Source organism: Alosa alosa, chromosome 21 (genome assembly GCF_017589495.1).
Source record: "Alosa alosa isolate M-15738 ecotype Scorff River chromosome 21, AALO_Geno_1.1, whole genome shotgun sequence".
In the NCBI taxonomy this organism is placed as follows: Eukaryota; Metazoa; Chordata; class Actinopteri; order Clupeiformes; family Clupeidae; genus Alosa; species Alosa alosa.
The window spans coordinates 20417351-20439589 of NC_063209.1; the positions used below are offsets into that span (position 1 = coordinate 20417351).

At 46.7% G+C, this 22239-nt stretch overlaps 1 protein-coding gene across 1 annotated transcript in view; it reads left to right on the forward strand.

Moving 5' to 3' along the window:
* unc5a (unc-5 netrin receptor A) overlaps window positions 1–22143 on the forward strand; it is a 144532-nt gene extending 122389 nt beyond the window's left edge. The window contains 6 exon segments of the mRNA XM_048231514.1: window positions 2888–3121; window positions 12057–12206; window positions 15603–15663; window positions 15666–15766; window positions 16450–16628; window positions 18051–22143. Of these exon segments, the coding sequence (XP_048087471.1) occupies window positions 2888–3121; window positions 12057–12206; window positions 15603–15663; window positions 15666–15766; window positions 16450–16628; window positions 18051–18213 (888 nt within the window). The 3' untranslated portion in view covers window positions 18214–22143.
* The last annotated feature ends 96 nt before the right edge of the window (window positions 22144–22239 follow it).

Genomic DNA, 22239 nt, shown 5'->3' on the forward strand with positions numbered 1-22239 from the left:
GGGCGGGTGGTGGGGATGGGGAGAGGGGTGCACAGCGCAGGTCCTCTTTCATGTTCGATATTGTGCATAAATTATTCAGACCCCTTGGTGTGGCAGCGATGGGGCGTCTGCACGATGAATTGGGCTGTCTTACGCCAGGGTTAGACGACCACTTTTAATCATCAGCAGGACCAAATATAGCCTGCAGGCCTGCAGGTTGGACAGGCCATGCAGGTGAGGGGGGAGGAGATGCAGAGAGGAGAGGAAAGGAGAGAAAAGAGAGAGAGAGGGATGAAGAAAGAGAGATGGGGAAAACAAGGGAGGGATGAAAGTTTGTCCTGGAGAATGGAGCAGTGGCAGGTCGGGGCCAAGCTAATTAATGTGGAGCGGTAGAGATGATAAATGCACATTGGCCGGGAAAAATCAGAACAGCGGCGTAGCTCGAGTGGCGCGCGTGAGACGAAACACAAGCTCTGTTTGTTTGTTGATATTGAACGTGATGATAATTGAACCGAGACGTTTGTGGTGCAGAAGCTGGGGTTGTTGAGGTGGAAATAAATAAATAATATGCCGTGCTGACAAAAATAAAATGAAATGAGACTTCATTGTGGCGGGGCGGTAAATGGCTCGTGTCGATGCTAATTTCATTGATGAAGATAGTGGCTGATTTTATTGATCACGGGATTTAATTTCCTGGCTAAGGATCCCCGGGGGCATTGCTGTGGGAATGTTTTACAGTAGCTGATTGGATAACGGGGGTAAAGGGTGGGGGGTGGAGGGCCAAAAGGAAGTAAATGTAAATCTCTTTGAAGCGAATCTTCTTTAAGGGACGCAGCCTACCAGCGGGTATCCGCCTTTTCCGCAGTCCCAATTAAATTCAAGCTAGGAGGCCATGTTTAAATGTGCGTCTGATGTTGGGTGATGATGAGAGGCCATCAAACGCTGCAGGAATGTCTCCACTCTCCATGTCTCCACCTAAACAGCGCCATCCGTCTCCGGCTCCTTAATTTAGCTCTGGAGATGATTCCTGCGTGTGTAGTGGTGAGCACACCAAGGATTCCCTTTGGGATATAAAGGAGCTCTGCACTTCTCAGTAACCTCATGATAATATGACATTCATCTCTCTCCCTACCTCATGCTCTCTCTTTCTCTCTCTCTCTCTCTCTCTCTCTCTCTGTGTCTCTCCCTCCCCCTCTCTCTCCCTCTCACTCTCTTTCTCTCCCTCACACATGCTCGTTTTTTTTTTTCTCCTTATCTCTGTCCTGCTGAGATTACACAAAATGCAAAGCTACTAAGATCAGAAAAACCTGAAATTATGTAATCTCTGGGCAATTATTGGGGTGAATGAACCTATTGGGGACCTAATTGATTAATAAGTCATTTATGGTATTGAGTGTCTGAGTCCAAGTGGATTGGCCGTGAATCACTATCAGTTTCATTTAAAAACCTGTTTTACAGTCTGGCCACATCTCCTAATTAACAGCTCCAGACTGTGAAACAGATATCATAAATTCATCATATCTGACCTGTCAACAATTTACCAGACAAGCTCATATTCTCTGTAACAGTCTGTGCACCGTTGTCTGTGCTTAAATGAACTGTGGAAATGTTATTGTTTCATAAATTGTACTTGTTTTACAGTTTATACAAGTTTATAGTTTTTTTTTAGACTGGGATGTGAGTGAGTGAGCGAGTGCATGTGTACAGTACATTTTCTGTGTGACTGGGTGTTTGTATGTGTGTAACACGGCTATGGGTGTTTGTATGTGTGTAACACAGCTATGTTTGTTTGTATGTGTGTAACACTGCTATGGGTGTTTGTATGTGTGTAACACTGCTATGGGTGTTTGTATGTGTGTAACACGGCTATGTTTGTATTTGACTGGCCAGGGCCATACAGAGAGGTGCCCAGATGCTAGAATGTATGAAGAAGTGGATTAAAATGACCTTTGGGTGCGGTGTAATACCGCCTTAGACAAATGACCACAAAAGGACTCATTTATTTTCTATGAAGAGATAAATGAGTATGCGACAAAGGTATGAATGAATGCAAATGAAACGATTTAATTTGGCGTCGGTGAATGAGCGAACATGCTCTATGAAGCTATACTCCTGACCCACTCAACCTCTCCAGGTGACCTATCTGCTGACCGCACACCTCTGCAACGCAAATAGCACTGAAAGCACTCTGGTTAAAGCGCTGCATGATCAATGCCAGGGTCAACAGCCCCAGAGGACACAGACTCTAATTGAATATATGTCCTCACTACACTACGCTACTGCCCTATGTTATTGCACTACACTGTACTGTGTTTCATTTGATATACAGACCAATATATTGGAAGAGTGTGGTTGCTTAAAAGAAAATAATAAATAAAAACAGTTATTCTCTTTCATAGACTGAAACCATGGCTAGCCAAGCACTTGGCTGAAAATATATATTTTTTTTTTTTATTTAAATTTCCACGTCAGTGGACATTAAAGATTTTATTTGATTATATTATATTCTGTCTTTTCTAACACTAGTAATGAACACTGTATGGGATTGGTTGTGAAAAATATGCTATTATATGGTATGATATTATATGTTATTATATGATATTATATGCTATTATATGCTATTATATGGTATGATATGATATGCTATTATATGCTATGATATTATATGTATATAACAAACATGCTATTAGTCGTTTTACAGAAAGATTTTGATCAGGGTGAAACTGGAAAACTAATAATCTACTAATACTAACTAATAATCCAAACATTAATATTTCTTCATACTATGTGTATACTATGTGTACTAAAAAAGTGTCTCTAGGATGGAGTTTGAGTTTCTCTCATCTTCCTCAACTTCTGCCCCCCTCTCTCTTAACCCCACCCCCCTTTCTCTCCTCGCCTGTGATAGGACGTGCTGGTGCTGGGGGAGGAGCTGGCGTCAGAGCCCTACTACTGCCAGCTGGAGACGGACACGTGCCGCCTGTTCACGGAGCACCTGGGCCGCCTGGCGCTCGTGGGCGAGTCGCTCAGCATGGTCGCCGCCAAGCGCCTCAAACTGGTGCTGTTCGCACCGGCCTACTGCGCCACACTCGAGTACAGCATCCGCGTCTACTGCATGGACGACACGCAGGACGTCTTCACGGTGAGGAATAACACACACACACACACACACCCCACGAGAGACTCACACAGCACCTCACAACTCCACTCTATACAATGTCTATGTATTGACATATACCTATACTTGGTTGTGTAGGCTTTGATCTCTGTGAAGTGCTTCAAGAGAATGACCATAAACAGTTTGAAGTTGCATAATGTCTGGGTTTACGGTATTTTAAGAATGTAGGCCAATCAGTTGTTGCTAGACTTTTCTGTGAATTAAAGGTATGCAGACATGCGGCACTTGGATTTACAAATCGGTACCATCATTCTGCAGTTTCAGTCTTTTTTTTAAAGAATATTTCTTTAATCAGATATGACAGTGAGAAGTGACAAGAAGTGAGTGTGTGAGAAGAGAGAGAGGGAGGGATGAGTGGGAGAGAGAGAGAGAGAGAGGGTGGCATGAGTGGGAAAGAGAGAGAGAGAGAGGGTGACGCCCTATGGGCCAGACTCAATCCCTGGTCCCCATGGGCATCTGGACCCAAATGTGGTACAGAAACTGCAGCCACGTGCACCATAGCGCCCTCCGTTTCATAGCCAAATAAAACCCAGCTGAAATAAACCACCATTAGAATGCAAACTCCCATCCTGAGCCACCGCAACCTGGATCTCCTCTCCTCTCCTCTCTTCTCTTCTCCTCTTTTCCTCTCCTCTCTTTTCCTCTCATCTCCTCTTCTCTCCTCTCCTCTCCCCTCTTTTCCTCTCCTCTCCTTTCCTCTCCTCTCTCTCTCCTCTCCTCCCCTCTCTCTCTCCTCTCCTCTCTCTCCTTTCTCTCCTCTCCTCTCTTCCTCTCTCTCTCCTCTCCTCTCTTCTCCTCTTCTCCTCTCCTCTCTTTTCCTCTCCTCTCCTCTTCTCTCCTTTCCTCTCCTCTCTGTCTTTTCCTCTCTCTCTCTCCTCTCCTCTCTTTTCCTCTCTTCTCCTCTCCTCTCTTCTCCTCTCCCCTCTTCTCCTCTCCTCTCAGACTCTAGGGTGTTGCCTGCTGCCGGTGGTGGTGTTTGTATTGATAGCGGATTGTGCTGGCAGCTTCAGTCTGGTCACTAATATCCCTCCCACTTCAGTACAAATTTTGCAGGCTAGATTGCCCCCCTCTTCCCCTCCACTCTTCCCCGTTCGCCAGGCCTTCTGAGGGATAAAGAATAATCGCCAGCTAATGCCAGCCGCCCCCCTCCCTGGAGGCCCGTGTCTGAACGGACTGTTAAGATTTCATTTGCATGGTTAATTAGTAAATTAAAAAGAGAGCCTCTCACAACACCCCCCTCCTCTCTCTCGCTCTCTCTCTCTCTCTCGCTCTCTCTCTCTCTCTCGCTCTCTCTCTCTCTCTCTCTCTCTTTTCCCTATCCCGCTCACACACATTCAGAACCCCCCACACTCTTCCCTCCCTTTAACACACACACACACACACACACTCACACACACTCACTCTCTGTCAAGCAGTCCCACACATATTTTTCTACTCACATATATATACACTCTCTCTCTTGCTCTCTCCCTCTCTCTTTCTTTCTTTCTCTCACTCACTCACACATTCTCTCTCACTCACTTTCACACACACACACTCACTCACACACACACACACTCTCTCTCTCACTCACTCACTCACACATACTCTCTCTCTCTCTCTCTCTCACACACACACACACACACACACACACACACACACACACACACACACACACACACACACACACACACACACACACATTTCTCTTTGCTCCCTGAGCTTCATAACAGTCCCTATCCTCACTCTGTGGCGGCCCGAGTGCCCGCTCCCCACTCGAATCTGTGAGCGCCTGCCAAAGAGACTGACCCCCGCCTCCCACATCTCAAACCCCCAGCTAAGCATGTGGGCCTTTGAGAACACCACTGTGGAAAGACGAGAGAGAGAGAGGGAAAAAATAATAAGAGAGAGGTAGAGAGGAGGAAATTGCTGGGCTGCTGGGAATTAGCACTTAGCGTCGTTGGTAGCGGCACAAAAGCGGGGGCGGTTGAAGGGGTGGGGAAGTGCTCAGAGCTCTGTGTGCGTGGCTGTGAATTGGGTTTGCAGGCTGACTTCGTGGCCGGAGATGCGCTGGCCAGAGGGGGCGGCACTTTCGCCCGCCCGACCTCAGGGCCCTCGCCAGACGCGCCGAAAATGAAGTTGTTTTGTGGGGAGGTGGACAGAAACCCTTTCATTTCAAGTCCTTTCATTTCCTTTTCTTCTTTTCTCTTTTTTTCCCCTCCTTTTATTTTTTCGGGGGGGAAGGGCGCTTTGGGGGTGCTATTGTGTTTTCGGCGGTGACTGCTCTGAAGGGGCGGGGGGTTTTTTGCCCTGTGCGGACGGCTTTCTTTGTTCCCGGGCTGGTGCCTCTGAGCTCCGGTGTGCATTTCGTCGCGCGGAGCCTGATCCCCAGCCGTTTCTGACCTTCCCTCCATCTGACCTTGTCCTTCCTTTCTCTCGGAGGAAGGTGGGGTGGCTGTCAGCGCTGTCGCCACTACTCCCCCCATCCTTCTCCTCCTCCTCCTCATCTTCCTCCTCCTCCTCCTCCTCTCTTTAAAGCAAGGGACTTCCCACAGAGGGAACGTGACACCTGCCCATGTTGACTGCAGCACTGGCGTAGCGCGGTGGGGTGCGTCGTGCGGTGCAATGCGGACACATGTGGCCATGGGAATGCCTCCAGAGTGCATTAGCCGCCTGTGCCGACATGTGGCGGCTCGGTGCGGTGAGCCACAGTGTCTCGTGGGAAGCGTAGTTCTCTGGTTTACTGGGTGATTTAGTGGGCTTCCCACTGTGGTAATGATCTAGTCATCACATTCTAGCCTTTGTTAGTAACAAACAAATGCTACCTTTTTACTATTTTATTTATTTTTATTTGTTGTGGTAACAGGTACATCCAGCATGTAAAAGCAGATATTAACGATCTCTTAGCCCCTGATGGCAAGAGATTCTCTTGCCATCAGGTCCTTCAAAAGAATGTATGTCTGATTCATTGGGATGCTTTTACAGTAATGAGGGACAGTGAGAACTCAGACCACACACACACACACACACACACACACCCTGACCCACGTGTCTACTGTGCACATGCTAATCTGGTCATATTTGTATACATGCGTATACATTCTTCCCTCCCTGCATACACAGACACACCCATAAATATGCACACACACATATACACACATGCAATCCATACACACACACACACACACACCCTGACCCACGTGTCTACTGTGCACATGCTAATCTGGTCATATTTGTATACATGCGTATACATTCTTCCCTCCCTGCATACACAGACACACCCATAAATATGCACACACACATATACACACATGCAATCCATATATATACACACACACACACACACACACACACACACACTCACACTCTCTTGCTAGTGAAATCATTGCACTGCTATTTCCGTCCCTCTGTGCAGCATTTTGTCTGCGGGGAGTGTTAATTGCATTACACAGTGTACTGACCGCTGCAGGGCATGTCACAATGTCTGTCAAGAGACACCACCCCCAAAACCACCACCACCACCCCCACCCCACCTTAGCCATCCCAAAAGTACGGAGGGGAGTAAAGAGAAGAGAGAAGAGAACACCCCAGTGGGTTTGACGGAAGTGATGGCACTGTCTCTCTCCGCCTCCAGGCTGCTTCCCAGCCAAAAAGGGAGAGGAAGGGGAAAAGCGAACGCCACGGCAACCGCGGCTCGTCAGGCTCACGGGCGTCTCAGCTGTCAGTCAGCCGCATCAGCCCTCCCTGGTGCCAGGGCCCCGGTGTGGAGTACGCAGCGTAGAGTTGGCGCCGCAGACGCAATCTCTCATCTCCCAATTAAGGCCCAGATTAAATACAATGTTATTGTCTTTTGATCGTAAGAGTCTCGCGATACTCGTGAGCCCGTGACATTTCGGCGCGGCAGCGCTCTCAATATGTTAGCGGCCCTTGTGGGACCAATTAGGTTCATCTTTAAACATCGCCCATCTCCTACTCTCCAGGCCGCCACCACCACCCCCCACTCCCCACCACCCCACCACCACCCCCACTCACTCCCACCCCCACCCCCACCCCCACTCACTCCCACCCCCACCCCCCACCCCACCCACTCCTCCCACCACCAGCCCCCCCTCACTCCCACCACCAGCCCCCCCTCCTCCCCACCCCCCTTACTCCCACCCCCACCCCCCTCCTCCCACCCGACTCACTCTCGACTTCCTCCCACCCCCCTCCCACCCGACTCACTCTCGACACTCCCACCCCCACTCACTCCCACCCCGACTCACTCTCGACTCACTCCCACCACCACCCTCTCCACTCCTTCAATACACTGTGATCCACCTCCTGATCAGAAGGAGACACAAGCCCCCTCCTCCGATGAGCCATGTAGCCTCCCACGGACCCCAAGTGCCCACAAGTGGCAGAGGAGCACGCAGAAGACCGAGGCAATATCCGTGCCACGCGTTGTCGCCACCGCCGCCGCTGATGATGATGGCTTTATACGGATGGCTTGCTGTTCGCATTAAATGCCTCCATATGCTCATTATGGAAAGAGCCGCAACACTGATCTGCCCTCGATTTAATTGCCCCCACCTGTCCCTCCGGCTTGCCCCGGTATGAGCTGAACAGCACCACTGGCGAGATGGGTGCAGAGGGAGGGGGGAAAAGATGGAGGCTACATGTTTGATTTGACCTTTCGCTGAAAATCAGAGAGTAATTGGTCTTCTCGCTCCTGCCCAGGGACAACAGACACAAGTCAGGCGAGGTTTGGACGTGGCTGACTGCTGAGATGGGAGCGATGCTTCAAGCAGCTGATTGCTGACGTGAAGTTAAACAAGACAGCCGACTTTATCACAGCAGCTGGGCAGGGGGAAATATAACACCTACTGTAGCTGCCTGCTACATCCCTCCCCCTCTCTCTCCCTCTCTCTCTCTTTTTCTTGTCATCTTTTCCCCCCTCTTCCTCTTTTCACTCCCTGGTGATTTATGTAAAGGGAAATGTGCATCCTCGACTAGCAAACAGCATTCTCATTTGTAAAGCCCAGCTGGCGCATTCCTCACGTTTGTAGTTATTAATCAGAAGGGACCAGAGACTGGTACCGGAGCTCACAGTGATGGAGTCTCTCCATCAGAAAAACGGTGGAAGAAGGGGAAAAAAATCCCATCGTGAAACTTAGAAAAACGCCCCAAAGAAAGTGTGTGTGTGTGTGTATATGGTGACAAGACAGTAGCGATAGCAGCCTCACGATAAATCAAAGGAATATGCTGCCAAGGGCCATTATCCTACAGTTATTCCCCGGCTTATTTTGACAACAGGCTCGAGTAGTCTTTTAAGTGGTGCATAATGTCTCCTGGCACCTTGCTACTGGTCAAGGAGAGCGCACTGTTTTTACAAGAACCTCGTCGACAAACCCGCCGTGGCATCGAGCCATTTATTCAGACCGTCTTACCGCCACGCTGCCGCCACCACCGCACATCCCAGTGTCACCCTCCCCGATTTGATGAAAAGCTCAATAAAAACAAAACAACGCCTGTCCTTAAAAACTAATACCGGAAGGCCGCGAAGCATGTTATTTCTTATGGCTGAACTCTATAAATCTATAAAGTGCTTTTTTATGTAGTCGCTTCAGTCACCCTTGCTAGCACACCCACACCCCCCACACACACACACGTACACGCACACGCACACACACACACCACCTCTATTCACCAGCCCTTTACTTATAGCACCTCCCTGTCTTGACTTTTCAAACTGCCCTCAAATATTTTGTTTACTTGTTTTTGTTGTTGTTGGTGTTGTTGTTGTAATTGATCTCTTCTTTGCTGGTGGCCAACTGTGCACTATCTGTGGGTTTTCTATATATTTATTTATTTGTATTTTTCCCTGCACTGCAGTGGCCTAGCCTCCTTCTGTCAGGCCAGGCTGTGAGGAGATTAACTATACGAGTGTCTCTGGTAGTCCCAAACGGACCGCAGTACGCAGAGTCCATCAGAGGCAAGGGCTGAGAGCGCTACTTGGGTACTGGCCGGTCGGGGCCAATGGGGATAAGCAGGAGGGTGTGTGTGTGTGTGTGCGCGTGTGTGTGTGTGTGCGTGTGTGTGTGTGTGTGTGTGCGCGTGTGTGTGTGTGTGTGTGTGTACACGCGCGTGTGCATGCTCGGAAGAAGTGTGGCCATGGCTCCAGTAATCCTGTTATCTGTCCCTCTAAAGCCAGCCACTCTCATGACCCGCAGACACAAGTGTTAAGCTGCCTGTGTCTCACTCTCTTTCTTTCTTTCTTTCTTTTTTCTTTCTTTCTTTCTTTCTTTCTTTCCTTACTTCCTTCCTTCTCTCCTGTCTTTCTTTCTCTTCCTCTCCCTCTCTATCTCTGTCTCTGTCCTTTCTTCCTCTCTGGCTCCCCACTCAGGAAGGCACTGGGCAGTCCTATCGCACTCTTGCCCAGTTTTGGTCTCGGGCTCTTAGCGGTGCTGCACTGACAGTGTTGAAATTCTGCTCACACACAGCCTCTGGTTCAGTCCTTCTGTGACATTTCTTTCAGTCCTCAGCTATGTAGTCTCTCCTCTCTCTCTCTCTCTCTCTCTCCCCCCCTCTCTTCTCTCTCTCTCCACACTCTCTCTCTCCGTCTGCCAGTCTTTCACTCACCTCACTCACTCACACACACACATACACACATATAGGTTGACACAGAGAGATCCCTAGTTTCAATAATCACTGATTAATGTCACACTCCTAGATTTTCATCATAGTGACTTCTTCTATTTTTCCTTTCTTTTCTCTCTCTCTCTCTCTCTCTCTCTGGAAGAGTGAATAAGAGTGTTGATTTTGCTTCCCCTCCCCTCCCATAAATAACCCACCCTTACAATGTAATTTATTAATAAGACAATGGGGCGTCAACTGAGCTATTACTCTCCGAAACGTGGTGTCAATGGCAAACACACAAACACGTGTTCGAATCCTGCACAGAAAAAAACAGTAAAAAAACAAAAAACGCTGCAGGCTGGGAACACCATGCGTATGCATCTCACTTTCAGCCTGACTTACTAATCCACTGGGTGGTGTATTTTTGGGGGTGTGTGTGGGCGGGGCTGGCGAGCGCTGGCGAGCTGTGTGTTGGCACTCATGGGGTCCTTGAGATGGGTAATGGGATAATTGGCAGCCTCTCGTCGGCTTCCCCCATCACCAGTCGGCTCGACGGGCCGAGGGGTCAGGAGCGCGAGAGCAGAGTCCACGGGCGGCCATTTGCAATGCTAATCTGCCCCCACCAAAGGATAATTGTGTTCAAGAACGTTTTCAAATTAACCACTTCTGAGAGCGGCGTGCGGAAGCCACAAAGCCGCAGAAAGCTCCCCTATTGTCCCTGGAAAAAGGATGAAGTGGGCGAGATTAGTAGCGCTGACCCAATGAGATGGACCCGACCTGTGACCTTGTTGACCTGGTCCAGACGTCGCCGATGTCGATTAACACTTCAGAGGTGCACAGATGGAGGCTACGGCCTATCCTAGTCCACTGTCTGGACGAGTGGATCATTTGGGGGGATGACTGATGGTGAAAGTGTTATTATTCTGTCGCATCCCTTTATGGACACGGATGACACGAGGCGTTTTGTCAAAGCCTAGATTATTCTGACTCCCGTTTGGAAGAAAATGGCTCCCTGTCTGGAGAAATTCAACATGGAGACATAGGCACGTGGTTTGGAAAGGGTAATAAGCAGGTTCCTTATGGCATTAATTGAAATCAGTCTCGTCAAAATGGGGTAAAGAGTGCAGAAAATTGAATCTTGGGTGTGTAGATAAAAAATCAGAGCGATTCTCCATCTTAATTAAAGCGGCACTCCAAAACCATGTCGTGTGCATCCGGATTCACACAGAGAAGTATCAAACATATGGTAATTATCTTCGCTCAGCCTCTGTCTGGCAGTTGTTGCTGTTTCGGTTTGTCAATGCCTTTTTTTGAATGCTGTGCTGCTTACCGCTCTGATTTTCGTTTAAACCTTTTTTTTTTAACCTTTTTAGAGAAAATCGTGTCTTTCTTTGACAAGGTCTCCAAGTCCTCTAACGTACTCATTCAGTGAATTAGTTTTCTCTCTCCTCTTTTTCTCTCTTCCGCTGCACATCCGTCTTTCTTTTTTGCACAAGGCGGGTTTGGCGGGCAGCCTTCGAGAGGAACCTTCCAGATTTCCGAGGACCTCTTGATCCCCAAGGATGGGTGCAGGAGATGAAGGATGCCTCCCAAATGAATGGCGATAGATCAGCGATGAACTCTGGGGTTATTATGACATCACTCCAGATGGCCACTCTGAACTCTACACATGTTCTCTAGATTTTTTGTGTGTTTTTGTGTTTTTTTTTTTTTTCTTTTTTGCCCCACGGAGATGAAACTGTCCGACTTGCCAGTGCAAATCTTTCCTGGCACCAAAAGCTGGGGACAGAATTAGGGGAGATTTGCAGTGCGGCAGCACAAACGAGCCGTTGACTAATGGCTCTCCGCGCGATGCCCGCCTCGCCATGTGCGAGGTATCTGTGGCGGGTCTCTGCCTGGCATCTCCACGCCCTTCCAAAAGATGATCTAACCTTGGCGTGACTTTAGAAAGATGGAGGGGAGAGCATGCAGGAGGTTGGAGCAATGTCAGGGTTGGTGTGGGGCTAGTGTCTTTAGAAAGATGGAGGGTAGAGCATGCAGGAGGTTGGGGCAATTTCAGGGGTGGTGTGGGGCAATGTCAGGGCTCGTGTGGGGCTGGTGTTGAAGGAACATGTGTTGACAAGCCAGCACACATGTGATGGTGAGTTCTCTCCTCTCATCTCTTCTCATATCCTTCCTGCCCTGACCTGAGCCCTCTTTTGTGTGTGTGTGTGCATGTGTGTGTGCATGCATGTGTGTGTGTGTGTGTGTGTGTGCATGTGCTTGTGTGTGTGTGTGTGCACATGTTGCGTCTGTTCCCCAGGAGGTAATGCAGATGGAGAAACAGCTGGGGGGTCGGCTGATCGACGAGCCCCGCGTCCTGCTCTTCAAAGACAGCTACCACAACCTGCGCCTGTCCATCCATGACTTGCCCCAAGCCCAGTGGAGGAGTAAGCTGCTTGCCGGCTACCAGGTGGGTCATCCCACCCCCCCTCCCCCCAAGTCCACCTTCTACTGTTTGATGTTCCTTCCTGCCAGCCTGACTCCTGTTCTACATCTGTTAGGCTATCACCACCCTTATGTCCATTTCTCTGCGTCCATCCAAGCCTCTTTGCCTTGGTAGTGTTTGTCCACCGTCACTTCAGTCTTAATGAAGATGAAATGAAGCTGGGCTTGGTAATGAGTCTTCGGGCGCCGCGGATGTGTTGGAATACTGACTTGCATGTATTGATTTAGCCCTAAATGTACACGGTGAATTAAATGAGAGCGGACTTTAGTTCAGGACCAACGACTTCTTAATGAGTCCGAGGCTCTCGTCGAGATTGACCAGGAAAGATTTTGAGTTTGAGGTGTAAAGGTTGCTTACATAACTATTAGCAGCAGCACAACATGGCATTGCTAACATGGCCACATGACTCATATGTATTTATTGAGCCTGTCATACTGAAGACTTCACTACTAGTTCCCATAGTAAAGTATTAAAGTTAGTCATGAGTCTATGTCAACAAAAGCGTGGTTTGCCACCTTGGCTAAATTAACTTTGGCATAACATTTCTGTAATAAATTTGCATAAGTAAATCACTTAAATTACCTAACAAGCCAGGGCCAAGAAATGTGTAACGATGTGTACCCCTCTACGTGTATTCATGGCTAACAACAAATTGTCAACAATTAGTTTTTTGTTGACCAAAAATGCTAATGTGATCATGAAATAAAGCTAATGTATGCATGATGAGGAGTTGTCCTAAATGGCTGTAGGTACAGTGCATGTCATGAGGCCATGCTAACAGTCCCCCAGAGTAAAGTACAAGCTCATAATCAGTCTCATCCCAGTGGAGGCATCTCATTCCCGCTCCGTACCATACCTACAGTCCATTGTGCTCCAGCTCTCCACCCCCATCTCCATCTCCATCTCCATCTCTCTCCATCATGGGCCAGGGAGCAGTAGTCTGTGAGCCTTGTTAGACGCCGCTGCCAGACCCGCAGGGTCACACAGTGGGCCCTTGAAAGGGCAGCCCAGGTGCAGCGGGAGTCTGCAGGCCGGCGGCTTCTAATAGCCAGCCCGGCCTTGACTCAGAGAGAGGGGAGAGAGAGAGAGAGAGCAGCTGCTGGAGCTCACACGGTATCTCTGAGGGTCTGTACACACACACACACACACACACACACACACACACACACACAAGCATAAACTCACCAACCCTCAATGGACCGGCAGCCTTCTTCTCTACTTCGCCTCCACAGGGGGCGCCGAAGAGCTCATTTGGGATGTAAAGCGTATGGGCCTGTCCACTCTGATTTGACGATGGGTGACGTGGAATCTCCTACGGGTGCGGAAGCAGGATCCCAGACATGAGACGGGGGAGCCCAGGGGAGAGGGGTGGGGGTAGATGGGGTAGCTGTGCCGGGCTGTGACCCCGTGCTGCCCAGAGGTGAGCAGAGTGGTGGAGAGAGAATGGAGATGCGGCCCCCTCTGGTGCCGTGAACCCCAGACATCTCCGGTTCATTTGGAGAGAGTTACACAGCTCACAGAGAAAGGTCTGTCTTATCTCTTTGTGAGTTGTTTGTCTCTAAGGACTCTCTCTCTCTCTCTCTCCCTCCCTCTCTCTCTCTCTCTCTCTCTCTCCCTCTCTCTCTCTTCCTCACTCTTCTTTTTCACTCTCACCTTTTTTTATTTATTTGTGGGCCTGTGCAACAGCTCCCCCACTGGGCCGGTCTGTGGAACTGCAGCGCATCAGAGCTCTCACTAATGCATGGAGGAATCTATAACGGAGAGCGCCGGAGTCTAACCTCTCTGTGGCTTGCTGACCTCGCCGCCACTCCAGGGAAATGAGAGGGGGAGTGAATAAAGCTGACACTGCGTTGGCACACACACACACACACACACACACACACACACACACAGCGAGAAACCAACAGTGACTGTTGAGCCTGGTGTCCGTAGTTGTCCTGGCGAAATTGCGTTTGTCATCCCTAGGAATTGTAAAGCTCATGAACATCAAAGCCATAGTAATACCCTCATCCACAGATGCAATATTTCCATTTGTCTGAAGAGTTTTCTCTAGAAATCTAACTTTGCAGAGATGCTTATATATAATGCATTACGCTGGATCTCCGAGAGCCTGGGCAGGAGCCGGTTGGATTAGTTTAACTTTATTGTTCCCGTCAGTGTAATGCTGGATGTAGCAGTCGGTGACGTAGTGTGTTTGCTTTTAGCCCCCCAACTGGTATTCTTTTAAGTCTGAGACATATTCGATTTTATGCGTGCGAACACTTACAGACTTCACATAAAGAGCTTCCACACCTTGCTTAGCTGAGCCGTGGAGCCGAGAGAGAGACGTCATAAATCATGAAACAAAACCTTTAGGGCTCTTCTGCTGATGCCCACGCTTTCTGCCGAGGCTCGCAGGCCGCGAGCAGGAGCCTCACTTGATTAACATTTGTGGAGGGATTTTTTTCTTTCTTGCTTTTCTAAAAGATTGTACATGTCTGGACTTCATTCATGTCTTACAGCTGTTTGTGTTGATTTATTTATTTTGGTTATTTTCCAAAATAACTCAAAGATTAACTGCTGTGTACTCGCCAATATGAAATATTTCCCCTATGTGTGTGTGTCTGTTTTTAAGCTGTAGAATGTTCAGTAACGTTATGTCCTTTCTTACAAACAGGTTGCTTCATTGACCTCATGTGAAATCATCTCTACATCAGTTGATTCTTTATCAGAACTACTGTACAGACATTATACCTTACAATACACAACTGGCCCACTTTAAGAGTAGCTTAAATTGAACAGTGATGAAGTGTGTGAGTATTCAAGTACTGTATTGGAAGACCTCCAATATGAAGCCCATATGTTAATGCCAGTTTTCCTCTCATGGTTTTGGTTCCCATCTCCAAGAGCACTGGAGAACTCCACTGTACTGTTTTATATATGTATGTATGTATGTATGTATTGAATGTATGTGTGTGTGTGTGTGTGTGTGTGTGTGTATATATGTGTGTGTGTATGTATGTATATATATATATATATATATATATATATATATATATATATATATATATATATATATATATATATATATATATATATATATATATATATATATATATATATATATATATATGCACATATACATGCACATTCACACACAAAAATGTTATCAGATAATGTGATGTGTATGTGTGTGTGTGTGTGTGTGTGTATATATAATATATCATCATTTTATTCTGTTTATCAAACCTGAGGTTTTAGATTTTGAGTATGTAAGTGTTCTCAACAATTGAGTTATTTGAGGTGTAGGTCAGCATGATTTGGGAGGCCCATAGGAAGAGCATGTTGTAACATGCCCATGTCTTGCGGTTGTGTTTTCAGGAGATTCCGTTCTACCACATCTGGAGCGGCTCCCAGCGCAGCCTGCACTGCACCTTCACTCTTGGAGCCTGAGCCTCAGCACCTGCGATCTCACCGGCCAGCTGTGCGTCTGGCAGGTGGAGGGGGAGGGACAGAGCTTCAGCCTGGACTTCAACATCGCCAAGGTAACCCACGCTTCCGTGCCAGGCAACTCCGCTCAGCCAGGAAACTCTGTTCGGCCAGCTGGCCAATAGCAGTGCCAGGGGTCAACCGACACCAGTTCTGACCAGTAGGGTTTTTTGGTTTTTTTAAGCGTCAAAAACAACGATGTGCTCGTTGCGCGTGAAATCTTAACAGATGGGATTAGGCGCGGGTACATAGTTTAATTAACTGCAGCTCTTATGCTGATCTGTTATAGGTGGCGACAGATTGTCTGGAAAAGGGAATCCTGCACTCCAGCAATGATGGATTATAATGAGAAAAGGCAATGCGTTGCAGCCACAGGAAATTGGCTTTAAGATTGTAAATAGTGTTTTCTGTGAAAGTTCTATGGTATGCTACTTGATAATTAATAGCTTTGCATTACAGTATATGGAATTTTATAGCTAATACAGTTATGGCAAATACCATTCTAGCCCTGAGGAACAACTCGATTGGACGCAAATCTCACACATTTGCATGGAGTAACAGACATTACTAGCAGTACAGTGTCACTGCAGACGGATATGAGGGTATAGCATGCTAGTCTCATTTGTTTCACTTGTTGTTTCAACTGTGCCATTCTGCTTTTTCAGTGAATAAATGCACAGATGAATGAAGGGGCAAATGAGTGTAGAATAGGTAAATATCTGGTGTGTCCTCTCCTTAGGACAACCGGACCCTGGATTACGAGTCTTTGCTGATGGACAACAGCACCCCGGCCCTGGCCGGCCCCAGCGCGTTCCAGATCCCTTACCTCATCCGGCAGAAGATTTGCAGCAGCCTGGACGCCCCCTGCCCCAACGGAGCCGACTGGAGGCTACTGGCCCAGAGGCTGAAACTCGACAGGTCAGGCCCCGCGCCCCCACACCTCACCTCCCCCCGAACACCCGACCGCCCAATTACTCGACCACTGCCGACCAAAACAACCAGACTAGGATTCAATTATTTGTCCATTTAGAGTCGCAAAGTTTAAGCAAACAATGTAGGTTGACTTCATTTCAACCTGTAGGGCACTTCAATTAATTACAGTTTGCAGTAGACCTGGACTGGTTCTTTAATGGTCTGGACCGATGAGATGAGATCAATTATCATTTAGCTGCATAAAGTGGGAGCTTGAACATTTTGTTTTTGTAACAGCGAATAGCTTGTGTATAAGTGTTAGCCCCCCCTCAACCTTGGAGCCAATCACTCCTACAAAGAGTGTGGCATGTAAACCCCCACAGCCACCCCACCACCCCCCCTCCCCCCAGGCATTTGAAGAACAGAAAAAGGCCATTAGATCGAACAAGCCACTTCAGGTACCTTTGGGACATGCTCTACCACCACATCAACGGTGCAACCTAAAGGGGTCACCGCTTTTGTTGGTATTGATCAGCTTTGATCTGAAAGGTTCCGCATGGTCAATGGAAAAGGTCATGCGCTCTACCTGCGTAACATAGCTGCAGCTAAAGGCAACTAGGGCATACACGTACAGTACTTCCCACATCTAACAAAAAAAAGCCTCCAGCTCTCTTGCATCCCCAGTGAAAACGGACGCAAAAGGCTGAAATGACTTGTTGGGCCGGGGAAAAAATATCATTTCCGTTTATTGATTTTTGCTGAGATAATGTAATTTGCATAATAAGTGAGAAACTGTGGGAGAGAGTGCATAACTCATGATGGTCATAAACATTTGCGTCCCCCAGGCGGCCCTACACACAGCAGCACACTGCATGCATAATAACCCATTACATAAAGCGCCTCTCACGCTAATGACGGGCATTACCACACTGAACCATTTCCATCTTCCTCTGCCTTTTAAAACTCCAACAAAGAATAAACCACTTCAACCATCAGCCTCCTTCTCTTTTAACCTTCTCAAGTAAAGGGGGTATAAAGATAATTATGTAAGTGCGCAGAGCAGGAAGTGTTTATGAAATTAATATGTGTGTGTGTGTGCGTGCGTGCGTGTGTGTGTTTTCTAAAATCTGACTGAAACTATTTGACCAAAGTGGGTTGACAGTGAGAGAAGCTCTGTGAGAGACTAGCGCGTGAGTCATCGCCAGAGAGAGGGCTTTACTGGACTGCTAGAAATGACAAGATTCCAAGTGCAATATTTGCATTCATGATCTCTCTTTTCCTTCCCCCCTTTCCTCCTTTCTTTTCCTCCTTTCTTTTCCTCCTTCCTTTTTCTCTTCCTCTTTCTTTCTTTCCTTCCTTCCTCCTTTCTCCCGTCGTGCCTCCCTCTCTCTCTTCCCTCTGTCCCTGCGGTCCATGTCTCTACTGTAGGCACATGAGCTTCTTTGCGACCAAGCCGAGCCCCACCTCTGTGATCCTGGACTTGTGGGAGTCGCAGCACTTCCACAGCGGCAACCTCAACCAGCTGGCCGCCGTCATGGCCGAGATCGGCAAGCAGGAGGCCATGATTTTCCTGGTGTCAGGCGAGTGCTAACCCCGATTAGCGGCGACCGCAAACAGTGAATATACATATACACACACAAACACAAAGCGACCGCAACAGTGGTTACAGACACATACGCACACGCACACACACACACACACACACACACACACACACACACACACACACACACACAGTGACTGCAACAGTGGACACACACGCGCACACACACACACACACACTCCCACACACAAACACACACACTGGTTTGGGACTGAGGGGGCTGTCAGGAGCTCTGACACCTCCTCGTCACCTCCTCCTCGCCTGTAGGAGGAGCCAAAATGAACACCCCCTTCAGACGGAGTAGCACTGACTGTACTGAGCCGCTGAAGTCCATTCCCTCATACCGAGAGATGAGTCCACTCCCCCAGCCTGTGTGCGCCGGCTTACAAGAGCCCAGCGTGTCCATCTTTTTGGCCTATGAGAGTCCAGCGTGTCCATCTTTTGGTGTGTTTTGTGAGCAAAGTCGAGCAAGGGGAAAAATGAGAGCTTTCCGCAAAGATCCACAATTAGATGTTTGGTTGCCATGGGGGGAGGCAGAGCTCGACATGGTGAGATTGGTTCACTGCCACAGGAAGTAGAAGGAAAGTCAAATTGAGCATTTTTATTTCTGTGGTATTTTATTTTATTGTTTATTCTGCTATTCCTCATACAATCAATTTGCCCAATACCTTTTTCATGAGTGATTCTGCATTGTTTAGGAAGGAAATCAAGGATAAAATGATGGCAGCATGGCAGGAGGTAAAATGAACAAAAGTTCAAGATGATTAAAAAGTGACTTTTATGTGTATATATTTTAAAATGCAATATGTAGAAATGGGCCTAAACTGTGTTGACTCCCACGATGAGTCACACACAAGTAACCAAATTAGGATGGATCAGATTTAAGGATGGTTGGAAAAAAAGGTATTAAAAAAAGAATACTGCCCAATACCAGTTCAGGTGTCTCTCCTTGGCTCTATGCGATGGAGTGACGAAAGGAACAGCCATATTTATAATGGAAAGGCACTTTATGCAATCTGCTGTGCGGGAGATCTGCAGGAGAGGCCATGTCAAAGAACGCTGGCCGATTCACACCAGATGTGTCGGGAGTCTGCCTGCCACTTGGACAAGGCTTGGGTTAGATATTCTCTTTGTTGTTGCTAGTCAGTTTGTCTGTAATGTTGAAAAAAATGCTTTAAAGTGAGTTTAGTCACCCATTCAAGTCTATTTTCCAGGTGCAAGGTGTAGCTGTTGACCTGTCTTTGTGACTTCAGTGCGAAGCACAAAATTCAACTTAATTGGCTAGAGAATTTAAATATGCTGTGTCATCCAGGGGAAAAATTGACCATCTAGCATAGTTGCAAATCAAAGATGGATTATCCATCCGTAATATTTGTCTGTCAGTACAGTAGACAAAAGCAAACAGCTCACACTGCATATCGGAAGCAAAATGGCACATTGCTGAACGCTTTCTTTTCTGTTGATAATATAATGTGTCGTGATGGTTCTCTTTTTTATATGTAAGCCGTCCGGCTATAGGGCATTCAATGTATGTGTGTGTGAAAGCTCATACATTTTCCAAATGTATCTCCAGAAGCAAATTATTTTTGATAGCATTATTTCTGTGAGGACAATGGATGTTTTACCGCAGGTTATGGCAGGCACCACTAAGAGAGAGGTAGATTTCCTCTTTAAATCAATAAGGCAGAGGAATGACTAACATTGTGTGAAAACCATAGAAGAGATTGCGGTGAGCAATTTGTGTCCAATAATGGCTTATTAGGTTCAAAATGTGAACCTAGCCACGCTTAAAGGGACACTCCTCAAAAAGCCTGGTTCTCTGGCTCTAGAGAATAGTTTGGTGTTCTAGGTTTTATTTCACACCTAACTCTATGGAGTTCTGCTTCACTGTAAGGGTTCTAGGGTTCCTTCTGCCTCCACAAATGTCTGTCTGAGTGTCTTTGCTGAATCCGTGAATGTGGAGATGTTTCGAGGGTCAGCCGGAGGCTTCAGAGGAGAAAAGTTAAGGCTGTGAGAAAAAAAAATCCAAGAGGGAATTCTTGCTCTCTCTCTCTCTCCAGAAACTCTGGAGGTCAAGTGGGTGGAGAGGACATGTTTCTCAAAAGATCCTTCCCAGTACGCAGTCTCACACAGAATGAAAGGCTGTTCACAGGGCATAACTAACCGTCTAATTAAATTAATGGCCATATGCTTCAGGCATTTCCGAGTTGTTCAGATTCAGATTATCAGTCTTTGTGTTCAAATCAGCACTGTCATTCTAGCGATTTGTGATATAATAGTTCCTCTAAACTGCCTTTGGAATGAGTTCCTTTGTATCAAGAACAAAATGTTCATGTATACCCTAGTACCCACGAGTGGCACTGACTACCAAAGTTATAAATATGTATCAACATACACACACACACTATTTACATGTTTTTTTTTATCATTTTATTTTCCATTGCCTTTTAAAGACATTTCTGTCAGGTTCATAATATCACTTGTGTAATGCCATCCCACACATCTTCAAATCATGCAGGATTATTTACCGTGACTAATAAATCGCATTTGTCATTCTAACCAGAGACAACACTCAATCTGTTTTATTATAGCACTTTGTAAAGTAAATGTACATGATTTTAATATGGACCCAAAAAAGACAGACTGCTGGCGTAACCATTTGTCAATCGTATAACCTGTGACGTGTTTGCCTACTGTTCATTGGTTATATAGCATTAAACAAATACTTTTTCTGCTGTGTTTAAGGTTTAGACTGTTTGCCAGAAGCTTGTATACTTTGTTTTGGTTTTTGTTTTTGTCCTGATGCTGTGTACGTATGTTTGTACAGTTTTGAGCTCATGACTTGACAAGTAACTAACGTATCACGCCTACACGTGTTGACAGTTGGAGAAAGACACCCCAGTTAAAACACATCTGTCCAAGAAGACTGTAGTATGGTGTCGAGAAGAATAACATTGCTTCCGTACACACAGTATCCATACGTCCATTACACAGGTCTCAGGTAGTCTCCCCTGACCACAGGACATCCCACAGGAAGAGCAGGAGTGTCTCATTCGTCACTTTGACTTGTCCTATCAAGCACTACTACTGTATTAGCTTCTTCTTTGACTACTGTGCGTGTGTCCATTCTTGTCCACTAACACACAAGCCCTGTCGTGCATTATTCCACACTGGACACAGCATTATCATCGCAGCCTACTGTTACTTGCAGAGAGATGGTATAGCAGCCAAATTTCCCCCACACACAAAAAAGTGTTCCCTTGTTGGCACATAAGCAGTTAGTAGCTCACTCCTGATAAAACCCAGAGAAGCTAACGCTTTTCCCCGATGACTGGGCTTTCTTTTCTCAGCTTCATGCATAGTTGTTCTGTCGTCAGCTGACATATGTTCAGTGTGTGTGTGTGTGTGTGTGTGAGTGAGTGTGTCAGTATGTATGTATGTGGGTGTGCTTCTACTTTTTGCTCTGACGGTTGTTTTGTTACTTTTCACTTTTTTTTTTTCAAAACTGAGAACAATAGAATTGTGTACCTGTGAATGTTTTAATTGAATTTCTTTATTCAATGTTTCTTGCCTTTCTGCAAGTCAAAAATGCTGTACTTATAACATGACACAGCGCTTATGCAATTGTATAATTATTTTCTTTAGTTATAATTATTTATTCTTTTTTTTTACTTTTCCTTATTCTATCAATGTAAATTGTCGTCAACAATTTTGTGGAAATGGGACACCTTCTATCCTTGAAGGTTCTCTGTACTTTTTGGACAATGATATGGATTTGTGGGTAGAATTTTGGAAATTGGTTTCTAAGTGCTTTCAAGTCTTTACTTGGCCTTATGTACATATATATCTATGAAATTTCAGAAAGGTATGTATAGTAATTCAACCTGAAATGGATGTAAATAAATTATATATTGTTAACTATGGGCTGAATTAATTATTGTTTTGGTGAAATCTGGTTTTTATCTTCTATACTTTAGAAGCCAGGGGTGAAGCTGTGATATCCTGTCATATCTG